This window comes from Perognathus longimembris, chromosome 2 (genome assembly GCF_023159225.1).
Source record: "Perognathus longimembris pacificus isolate PPM17 chromosome 2, ASM2315922v1, whole genome shotgun sequence".
NCBI classification, from domain to species: Eukaryota; Metazoa; Chordata; class Mammalia; order Rodentia; family Heteromyidae; genus Perognathus; species Perognathus longimembris.
In genome coordinates, this window is record NC_063162.1 from 125,603,415 (window position 1) to 125,615,496 (window position 12,082).

Consider the following 12,082-nt stretch of genomic DNA (forward strand, 5'->3'; position numbering starts at 1 on the left):
GATACTTGTCTTCAGATTCTTGATGGTTTTATTCACTATAATGGATATCAAGGTTGATTATATTAGATTTTTTTTTAAATTAGTTTTTTCTTTTAGTAGTGCTGGCACTTGACAGGAGCTCCAGCTCCTTTTGTTTTAGCTGTCAGGCTGGTTCTTGTGCATATGCCTGAGCCAGCTAGGAACTATGTGTGTTTCCCATGTAGTTAGGATGATAGATGTGTGCTACTGAGAACTTGCCTATTGGGTGAGGTGAGATCTTGTGTTTATGACCAGGGCTGACCTAGAATGTACCAAGTCATTAAAGTAAGAAGTTAATGTTAGTTTTCTTGATATAGGACATTCTTACAGGGGTGAGATGGAATCTCAATGTTGTTTGATTTGCATTTCTTTTATGGCCAGTGATGTAGAGCACTTTTTCATATATCTCTTGGCCATTCTCATTTCCTCATCAGTCTCTTTTTAAGTCTTTAGCCCACTTGATAAGGGGCTATTGGTTCTTTGCAGTTTTGTTTTGGAGGAATGAAATTTTTTTAGTTTTTCATATATTTTAGATCTGAGGCCTTTGTCCGTTGCATGGCTGGTAAAGATTTTTTCCCAATATGTGGGCTTTCTGTTTATCTTGCAAGATGTCCTATATCAAGAAAACTAACAATAACAAATGTTGGAGGGGATGTGGCCAAAAGGGAACTCTACTTCATTGTTGGTGGGAATGTAAACTGGTCCAGCCACTCTGGAAAGCAGTATAGAGATTCCTCAGAAGGCTAAACATAGAGCTCCCCTATGACCCAGCAGCCCCACTTTTGGGCATCTACCTAAAAGACCACAAACAAGAACACATTAAAGCCACGAGCACAACAATGTTCATCACAGCACAATTTGTCATAGCTTGAATTTGGAACCAACCCAGATGCCCCTCAGTAGACGAACGGATCAGGGAAATGTGGTACATATACACAATGGAATTTGATGCCTCTATCAGAAAGAATGACATTGCCACATTTGTAAGGAAATGGAAGGACTTGGAAAAATTTATACTAAGTGAAGTGAGCCAGACCCAAAGAAACATGGACTCTATGGTCTCCCTCATAGGGAATAATTAGCACAGGTGTAGGCAAACCACAGCAGAGGATCACAAGAGCCCAATAGCTCTAACCTTATGAACACATAAGATGATGCTAAGTGAAATAAACTCCATGTTATGGAAATGATTGTTATATCACTGTTGTAATTACTTTCAACGGGCTATGTGTAACCGTTGCTTCTATTATTGATGATCTTCTTGTATCCCCTTCCTGTGGTGTACCTACACTATCTCTGTATCTTATCTGAGTACATTGGAAACCGTGTATACTGGTATTAGAACTAGGAAACTAAGGGCTGGGAATATGGCCTAGTGGCAAGAATGCTTGCCTTGTATACATGAAGCCCAGGGTTCAATTCCCCAGCACCACATATATAGAAAATGGCCAGAAGTGGCGCTGTGGCTCAAGTGACAGAGTGCTAGCTTTGAGCAAAAAGAAGGCAGGGATAGTGCTCAGGCCCTGAGTCCAAGGCCCAGGACTGGCAAAAAAAAAAAAAAAAAAAAAGAACTAGGAAACTGAAAGGGAATACCAAAATCGAGAGACACAGGGTAAAAAAGACAAAGGACTACAAAAGCAATACTTGCAAAATTGTTTGGCATAAATGAACTGAACAACTCATAGGGGAGAAGGGAAAGGGGGAGGGGGGAGGGGGGAATGAGGGAGGAGGTAACAACAGTACAAGAAATGTATCCAATGCCTAATTTATGAAACTGTAACCTCTCTAGAGGTACATCAGTTTGTCAATAAAAATTAAAAAAAAATAAAGTTAAGAAATTAAGCTTTTAACCAACTGGAATTAACACCAATGGTCTTTTTGGAGGAATGACATTCCTGGGATCCTCCTACTGATACAACTAGATTTTTTTTTTCTCCCAGTCCTGGGGCTTGGACTCAAGGCCTGAACACTGTCCCTGACTTCCTTTTGCTCAAGGCTAGCCCTCTCCCACTTGAGCCACCACACCACTTCTGGCTTTTTCTATATATGTGGTGCTGAGGAACTGAACTCATGGTTTCATGTATAGGAGGCAGGCACTCTACCACTAGGCCATATTCCCAGCCCTACACCTAGAATTTTTGAGGGCAAAGTCAGTGTGAAGCATTGACTTGGTAATATTTCTGTGACTCCTCCATTGTCCTAGAGTCCATAAATGAGTTCCTTTGAGATTTCTTCAACAGAGTTCTGCACCTCATTGACAAGAAAACAGCAAATAGTTATGGGGGTGTATTAAATAATTTTCTAGCTAAATATGACTTTACACTTGTTCTTAGCTCACCAGAGTAAGCCACAGTCAGAATGTCTAGTTTATAAGCAGAGAGCTCATTGGTTCCTAAAGAGGCCATTGGTCCAATGTAACACTAGGCCAGCAACAGGTCAGACTTGTGGCAGGGCATCCCCTGGGCATGGTCGAGGGTGTGAATTTGGCTCAGTGGACGCCTCCAGTGGATTCTTGCAACTGGTTCTACCGGATCCTGTTGGACTGAAATAAACAAGACAGCAATGAAAAACAAGCACCTCACTAGGGTCAAAGTTTTAAATGCATACATCCCCATATTACACAGAAGTTTTGACACTATATTACTACTACTAGTACTACAACTATTATTATTTATTATTATTATTATTTCATTTTTCTTTGGTCACCCTGAAAGTTTCTACTTCTCTGGAACTATTCCTTACAGCTTTCTCATGGATCTGGGGGGCAGGATTGAAACAGGAGTTGGGGGAACTTTCTCATCACTGAGAGGACATCTGATCAGCCAGAAACCAGGTCCTTTGCTTCTCCTTTTCCAGATCCAAGGGAGTGGGCTCAGCTCTGGGCTTGGGGAACCCAGGCCAGTTCCAGCCAGACTTGGCCTCCTGACCCCAGACAGCCTGGGTCGCGCCGCCCCCCAGCCGCGGAGGCCGGCTGCCAAGAGTTCAAGACCTCCTCATCCGGATGTGATGAAAAGGAGGAACAGAGAGAGAAGTGTGTGAGCCTGAAAGGAGTGGTGGAAGGGGAAAGGAGAGGCGGCGGGGGGGGGGGGGGGGGCGGTGCAGCGTCGTCCTTGTCCCTGGTAGCGGTGCTAGCCCAAGCCAGCCGGCGGGAAAGAGGGGGCGGAGTGCGCGCAAGTAGAGCCACCGCCGCGGTTGCCGCCACCGCGACCGACGACATCTGGGCTGAGCCCCGGGGGAGGCGGGAGGGACGCGCAGGGGCGGCCGCCGCTGTCGTCAGGCCACCGGAGCGCGATGCGGCCCCGACCCGAGCGTTGCTAACTTTCTGGGCCAGTAGAAGAGGACGAGGGGACTTGGAGCATTTGGGGAAGGAAGGGATGCCGAGGTAGGTGGTGATCGGCCCCCCCCTCCCGCTCCACACTACCCCCTCCCCAACCCCATCTCTTCTCTTTCCCCGTCCCTCTTGGGACTCCTCCCTCCCACCCTCTCCGGGAACTTGTCATTGTCAACTCGCAACTCTTTGCAGTTTTCCTGGCTGCTTTCAAATCAAAACTTCCCCGGGGTGGAGTTTGAGGGAGGAGGGCGGAGGGGGAGGGAAGGTCCCGCAGGGGTGGCTTGCTCCTGTTTAAATCATTTTTTACTTTTTCCTTCCCCCCCACCCCCCTTCTGTTAGAAGCAGCGAGTTCCCAGCACCCGGGACCTAGGAGGCCGTCCTCGGGGCGCCCCGCGGGGCGGCGAGGCGAGCGGGCTGCGGGGCGGCGCGGGCTCGGCGGAGCGGCCCATGTCCGGCGCGGGCGAAGCCGTCGCTGCCTCGGCCGAGGCGGGCGGCGGCCGGCTGGGCTCCCCGGCCCCGGGTGAGTTGCGCGCTCTCGGAACTTTGCAAGCTCTGGCCCTGGTTGCCAACTGTGCTCGCACGGTACTGTGTGGTGGCGGGGCGGTGGTGTGGGGGGCTGGGGTCACGGATTCCCGATCCGGTCGTTGAGAACTTTTGCACACTTGGCGATCTCCTCCAATAAGTTTGCCCAGGATTCCTGCCCCAGATCAACAACCGGATAGGAGGGCGGGATCGCGGGTCCCGGCACCTTCCCCTTCCTTTGCTTCTGGAGGAACAGGATGGCCGGGAGGCGGCTTCTTCCTCGAGCATGTGCATTTCTCACTTAGAGGTGTGGGTCCTGAGGCGTTTGTCTGGGACTCTTGAGTTTCTGTGTGGTCCGCGGATACGGGACTGGGGCGCTTTCTGAGCTGGAAAGAGCACCCTCCTTTTCGTCTTTTCTGTTGTTGTTTGGGGGTACTCTGTGACCCCCATCGATAAACTGGGTTTCTGCGACCACTTACTTTGGAATGGAAGGCGTAGTGTTCTCAATCACTAGTTTAAATATAATGTTCTAGAAGAAACACTTTCCCACAATGAATTCGCTTTGCATTCTTCCTCAAGAAAGCTCTTGTTTCTGGGAAACTTTCTCTAACAAGTTTTTTAGCAAAGTTATAATGCCCCTTTTTCTCTCGAAGGTGATATAGTTCAGGTTTTCATTGGTGACAGAGCAAGGCACTGACCACCTGTCATGCGTTTTTCTTCTTGGGATGGTGGGACGGTGGTTCTGATGTGAAGAGTTATGACACCGATGGGCCTCAAATAAATTTGCAGGGCTTAAGATCCCACTGTATATTCTTAATTTTTATGCATATCTGATAGCTATTCCTCATAATAATGTAATGAGCTTCTTGGGAGGTTTCTCACCCCCCCTTTCCCTCCCTCCCTCTCTCTCTTTCTCTCTCTCTCCCTCCCTCATTTATTTAGGCAGGGGAAAAAAAGGGAAAGAAGTTAATGTTCAAGTCACAGTAGATAAAAGCAGAAACATCCATGGTTAAATTAAAATGTTCTGGCATCCAGGGCTGTTAAATTGAATTACGTTTATCATTTCACTTGGAAAGAGTGACTCATTTTTTTTCTCTAAACAGAGAAAATAAAAATGATTAGTTGCAGAAAAGCTGAGAACCGGAATGATAAACATATGTTTTCCCAGAAGCGGCCCATGTTCTACACATTGTATTGTCAACACAATCATTTGCTTGTCATTAGGCATGCTGGCAGCAGACATAGCAACACATCCATGGCTGTTTATGCTCCCACTTGAGCTGTTAATCACTGTTGTTGGGTTGACAATGCTTATGTCAAACATCAACATCAGATACCCAAGGAAAACATGTTGATTTGGAAATAGTTAACATGTACTATCTCTGGCTTTACCAGTATATTCACTTTTAAAATCAACAGGAAAAATTTGCAGTGGTACTACACCTGCATAATACTGATCTAACTTTAAGATGCAGGTATCTGAAAGGACTTGAAGTAGAGTATTTGAAACAATTGTTAATAATACTATGAAATAATTATTAGTTTAACTTGGATTTAAACCTTTCTTTAAAGAGAGATTGATTAAATTCTAGATGTAATGTAAGTTTCATTTTTTAAAGAAAAAAATCCCTAGTATCTTGTTAAAATACTGTTCTTCAAATGAGTACATTTCATGAAATGTATTTAAACAAAAGAAAAAAGTAGAGTAAGCAGGTAAGGAAATAGCTTCAAGGTGTAGGTTCCTAGCATTAGGTTGGATTTATTGGTAAAGACATTTGTGAAGAAGCTTTTCTTGAAAGCTGCCTACTTTTAAATTCTTCCTCGAGTTCTTTTATGTTCTTGTTCTGTTCGTGACTTCTATACGTTCTAAAGGACAAAACTATTTCTTCACATAATGTTCCAGTAAGATATTGGTGCTTAGTTAATTGAAATTCAATGTAAACATGCTATCTATGAAATGCTGAGAATAGTCATGTGCATGTGTCATCTCAGCTACATGGAAGACAGAGATTGTGACCCAAGTCCAGTTTAGTCAAGACAAGCAAAGTATGGTGGCGTTCCTCATCATCTCAATGACACAGGAGGCTTAAGTAGGAGGATTGCAGACAGAGGCTGACTCAGGCCAAAACACTACACCCTTTCCTAAAACAAAAAGGGCTAGGGGTGTGGCTCAAGTAGTAGAGTGCCAGCCTAGAGTTCAAACTATACATGTCAAAAGCCCTTGTGAAAACCTAATGTTTATGTAAGTTAACAGAAAATGCTATTTCAAGAAAAACAAGATAGGAACAAGGCTTCCATTGTAAAATTAAACATATGTATACACTATGTACATAGAAGAATATAACCTGTCCATATATTAATATATATTAATTTTAGCAATCCTCTGCAGTATGAACTCACTGTCAAATGTTGGATTCTACTTTATAGGCTTTAAGGTAGCATTTGGAAACCTATAGTGTAGCCCATTCCTAATTTTCAGCAGTAAGAGTTAGTAAGGCTTTTCTTTATTAAGAGCGTAGTGCTGTTTTCTGAAAACTTCTACCTTCCTGACATAACTCTACAAGCTTTACTATTGCTTGAACACATTACAGAGCATTAACAGTCTATCCTGTGTATTCTGAACATTTTTACAGAGCAAGGACATAACGAACGTGCTCCCAGCTGTAAAAGTGAACAGGTCCAAGGTTAGGCAATAAGAACCATGAGATTTCAGGCACCTGGAGAGCGCATCAGCCAAGAGGTTGTGCTCATTTCTACCTAATTAGTGGCATGTGGCTAAATATCTTCTGATTTTTCAGGAGCTACTGGAAATCTAGAAGTTGGATGTGTCATCTCCATTTTTAAAAGTTGGCAAGTAATTACATACCATATTTCTCCAAGCCAAACAAAACAACCACACCTGTAGGCTGGTTCTAGCTCTCAGCAGCTGATTTGTTGTTATTTCTATTGAAAATAGAACATAAACAAGTGATTTAAAAGCCTTTCTCTATTTATGTGTAACTTCTGAAATACTGGAACTTCTCCCAGGAAGTTCCTGTATAAACAACACCTTCCTAGATGAGGGTTAGTTTGGAACACAATTATTTTTCTATTTCTCTTTCTTTAGGAGAGAATGGGTTTCATATATATTATATATAATAAATATTTTATTATATTACTTACCATTTTATATATACTCTATGTGTGTATACATATATATGCATATATATGTATATATGTTATATATAATCTGTAACCTCTAGTTGTGATTTTTCTCTGTCTCTCTCTTAATGTGCGATTAAGCATTTAAAAATTCTTTGTATTGCTGGGAATGTGGCTTAGCAGTAGAATGCTTGCCTAGCATGCTAAAGCCCTAGGTTCTATTCCTCAGCACCACATAAACAGAAAAACGGGGAAGTGGCAAGGTGGCTCAAATGGTAGAGTGCTAGCCTTGAGCAAAAAGAAGCCAGGGACAGTGGTCAGGCCCTGAGTCCAAGCCCCAGGACTGGCAAAAAAAGAAAATTCTTTGTGTTATACAGCAACATTTCTTCTTTGGTGCAGTAGTTCCACGAACCTATGTAATTGGAAGGGCCTTTTAATTTTTTAAGTGCTTCATTCATAAGTTTGATTTGTAACTAGCAGGGTTCATAGAAATAATTCATTTTTGAGATGAAGGAAAGAACATCCAAATAATTTAAGTGACTTGTCCAAGGTCCCACACACAGTCAGTAGCAAGAAACCAGAGAGAAGTACAAACTCTAAAATATGTGTCATTGTGCTAAATGATGTTGAAGCAGAAAATCAATAAAAATTTTTCATACAGACCAGAAGCATTGAAGTTAATAAGCTTTGGATATTGTGAACCACTTGAGCCTCTTTGTATCCCAACCCCCACACCATTGCATTTGCCAAGATGTAGAACATTGGACTCTGAGTGCTGGAATATACTTTAATGTGATAATGTGTGATTTAATGCACTCTTCTCTCTTGGGAGAGTCCTCTGAGACTATTAGGCGGACTTTTCATAGCAGGATGCAAAATGCCAGTGAAGTTAATTAAAAATAATCTAAAATAGGAGCGAGGGAGAGGATCTTCAAGTTGAAATTACATAAGAAGAGCTTTGACTTAGAAGCTTAGCTGAGTCGTCAGGAGTTTATAGGAGCTAATCAGATTTCCTTTCTAGGAAGCCTGTTTATTTCAGTTTCTAGAATAGAGGCTTGTGCCTATCTGTACTCATCTCATTTTATTGTATTGTTTTAGCTTTCTAAAGATAGTGTTTCTAAAAATGTGCCATATTTGGACAGCTTTTCTCCTTGGTCTTCTCTGGGGGATGATTTTGCCTTCCAGGATATTTGCTGTGTCTGGAGCTTTGTGTAGCAGTCCTGTCAGGGTGGATGGTGCTATCAGCACCAGTTAAAAGGCCAGGAATACTGTTGAGCATCCTAGAGAGCACAGCTAGCTACCACAGCCTTGCAACACAAAATGATCTGGACCCAAATGTCATTAATGCTCAGCTAGAAGAACACTGTAGTTATTATGTCTCCTAGGCCACTGATAATTTGGGCTTCACTCCAGACATACAATCAGATTCTCTGGGTATAATACCAAAAAATCTGTTAATTAGGTGCTCTTGAATTCTTGTTGAGACTCATTAGATATTATCTCTATAAGGGTTTATGATATTGAATGACAGGTAAGTAAAGAACAACTCTTTGGGGGTGTGGGAAAGGTAATAGGAAGCTATAAAACAATTCATTTTACAACTTCAAAATTTAGATCATGTGGCTCCATGTGAACTCTCTACTGATGCTCTCCAAATGTTTTATCCCACATCCCAGTTTATCTTGAATGTCCTTCTGAGAATTCAAACTCAAAATAAATTTTCTTTTCAAACTATATGTACTCTAACTAAATGTATTTTGAACACTGTAAGGGAAATACAATAGGAAAAGCTAAGGAGCATAAAATTATAACTAAATGAGCTGTCTCATCCTTTCTTTCATCAGCTCAGTGGACAGTGTTGTCCTGCTATCTTGAACTTCTTCATGGAGACTTAAACCTGGGACAGATCAAAGACAATAGCCCTCAATTTTTACATGAATTGTGTTAATCTGTAACTTGCATTTCTTAGACTGGATTGTACTTTCTCAGAGAAACAGTGATAAATTACATTTAGTTTCATAATAAATCTCAAAAGGTTGTTTGGAATTAAATTTTATTGAAAGTTTTATGCTTATAATGATAAATCCCAGAGAACATAGTGTTCCAATACTGGCAGCTACATATAAATAACCAAGAGTGAAATTAAACTGAATAGATGTTGGTTAAAAATATAAGAAGACTTGTCAGGATATGGAAAAGGATTTGGGAGCATTTTTAAGCACTTTGAAAACTTACAGTTTTAAGAATGAAATGATAAATGATAAATGAAGTTCATTTGATCAGTTAGTTTTAGTAGTGGAGGGCTTATCAGCTGGGTATATGCACTTTCCCTTTCCTGAGAAAACAAGTCAGATGAATAAGAGAAAGATGAACAGTGAAAAAAAATGGAGGGAAAAAGGAGAGTGCGGAAGGGAAGAAGAAAAAAACAAACAGAAGGAATATAAGAAGATAAAGTAAGAATAAGAAGAATACATAAGGCGTGATTAAAGAAGAAATACAGGAAAATGAGATATAGACGCATCTGGGGAGATTGACCTGAGTAAATTGAGAACTGTGAGAATAAGGTTTAACAGGGTGTGAGCTGAGCTGGTAGTTGGCATATTCAGGAAATAGGTCCCATAATAGAGATGTGGCAGAAACAAGGAGAGGAGAAGCATCTCATCTCATCAAAGTCAGTTCCAGGATAACCCTGATTCTCCTACTACAAAGCATCCATATAATTCTTTTTAGTAAGTTCTTCTCTCTCTCTCTCTCTCTCTCTCTCTCTCTCTCTCTCTCTCTCTCTCTGTATGTGTGTGTTTGTGTTCCAGTGAGGTTTCAGTTTAATGCCTTACACTCTCATTTGCCTAATTTGCTCACTGTTGACCCTCTAATACTCAAGTCCATGTTGGTGTTTTGCTTATTACTTTGGACAGAAGAGTCTCTTGGACTTTTCTGCCCAGGCTCCCCTTGTGATCTTTTGAATACATTCTGCTGAGTAGCTAGGATACAGATGTGAACCCTCCCTGCTTAAATTTGTTGAAGATTCTTGAGAAAGGGAAGTAGAGGACTCTGTGTTTTTAGAATAAATCTGTTGGCAGAATGATCTTGGAGAAAGCGACAAGTGGAGATAGGAGTTATTCAGAAGGTGATTGCAATAGCCTGGAAAGTAGAGGACCAAGAGTAGTATCTGTGGCAGGAAAATGGAAGAAACAAATTTTAGGAAGATAGCAAAAGTAGCCTTAAGAGCCCTCCAAGGATATCAATTTTCACTTACTAGTCTTTTCATCTCTTAAGATAAAACAAATTTTTACATCCTGATGAACCAAGTTTTTATTATTGGGTAAAATATATAATATGAGAGGTAGTGGAAAGATAGGAAAGGAAGTTTCCTCATAGGTTTGCATTGTAGCCAAGGAAAAATATAGCAGGAGCTATTGAGTCTTTAAGTTGAGTACAGGCAATTTATCCCTATCCTTCATAGCTAGCAACTGGAAACAGGGAGGGGTGATGATCAGGCTCACAGATCAAGAATTTATAATAAGAGTACATGGATGGGCACAAAGGTGAGAGAGAAGATTGAAGGCCAAATCTTGGAGAATGTCTATCCTTTATTGGGGAGTAGCCAAAGAATCTAGAAAACAAGTGCAGTTGTTTCCTCGTGATGTGCTGCATAATGGTGGTTTTGGCAGATAAGAGCATTTGTTAAAGGAAAAACAGGTATATGGAAGGCTTCTCTTTGATCAGTAGATTGAGCCTTTGCACCCCACACTAATGGTAAGAAAGCAAGAGGTTAGAGATTGAAGATGGCAGGAGCCAGAGTACAGTGGTGGTATAGAGTATATTTGTAACAAAAAGAATTTCTAAGAAGGAATTATTTCTGGTCCTGGCAAACTTTCCAATCAGAGATAGAGGAAAGACAAAAAAGGTATGTGATAATCTCAGAGAACATTCGATATCAAAAAGAAAAAAGACAAGAGACAATTGAAGGCCTAAATGTTGTCAACAGAATAGTGATAATTGCTAAGAGCAACAAAGGCTAGGATGAGTCACGTATTGGAGATGTGTAGAAAGTTTTGGAAGAGAGAAAGGTTCAAGAGGGAGTCAATCTGGGGTAAACAGAAGAGCTGCTGAGCACCACAGAGGGCTTAGTGAAGAATGAATGGCATGATGTCTGGATCAGCAGAGCTGATTGTCTTGCTCAGAAAGAAGCAAGTGGGAGCTTGAGAAAAGAAGCTGAGAAAATGGATTTGGGAATTATCATTGGATTGGAAGTTGGCAGGGTTAAAGCAATGGGAAGGCAAGGGACTAGTATCACTCATGTGTAGGAGACTGTTTGTATTAATTGACCATGTTTCCAGGCTGGCAGGCCAGCCAAAGAAACCAGAAATGCAATTGGCAGGCTAAGTCTTTCACTGAGCAAAGCTTGTGCTTATTTGCTTTGTTTGGTCAGTCCATGTACAAGGATTTAATATATATGATCCAGTGACCTTCACAGGGCTGTGAGAGAAGCTGTGGAATTTTGGGTGTGGGGGGCTTTTCCTGTTTCTTTGAACCTCATTTCCTGGATCTGGTTGAGGTGATTTCATGGAAGGAAAACCTAATAACAGAGTGCAATTATTTTTACTAGCATTATATTTTCATAGTAATAAAAGACCAAGGAAAATAAGGAAACATAAATTAAGGTATTCTAATGTTATGCCATTTGTAAATGGAAAATTATTTAGAACAATAACAAATGGCTATCTCTCTAATTCAACCTAGCCATGTTTGTGAGATAATATAAGTGTTTATATAAAAGTATTCTGTAAGTCTTCTGCTTCTGGACTGTCTGTATGTTAGGTTTTGGAGAGGTTAATGATATAGATTCATTGGAATAGACTGAAGATGTTATAGCCTTTTAACCTTAGTAAGAGTGATTTATTTGAAGTAGTGTTTTAGATCTTTCTGTTTCTTTGTCTCTCTCTCCTCTGTCTTTCTTTCCTACACCTGATCTGCACTCTCTGTCTTGCCAGGAATACCTTTCTAACATTACTCAAACATTGAGTATCTTTTTTTTTTTAACATTATTATACATTATTATCTTCTTTT

At 41.2% G+C, this 12,082-nt stretch overlaps 1 protein-coding gene across 1 annotated transcript in view; it reads left to right on the forward strand.

Moving 5' to 3' along the window:
* Nucleotides 1-2,483: 2,483 nt before the first annotated feature.
* Nucleotides 2,484-12,082, forward strand: part of Mdfic (MyoD family inhibitor domain containing) — a 76,904-nt gene continuing 67,305 nt past the window's right edge. The window contains 5 exon segments of the mRNA XM_048337620.1: nt 2,484-2,554; nt 2,828-3,306; nt 3,309-3,407; nt 3,689-3,765; nt 3,767-3,869. Coding sequence (XP_048193577.1) covers nt 2,484-2,554; nt 2,828-3,306; nt 3,309-3,407; nt 3,689-3,765; nt 3,767-3,869 — 829 coding nt within the window.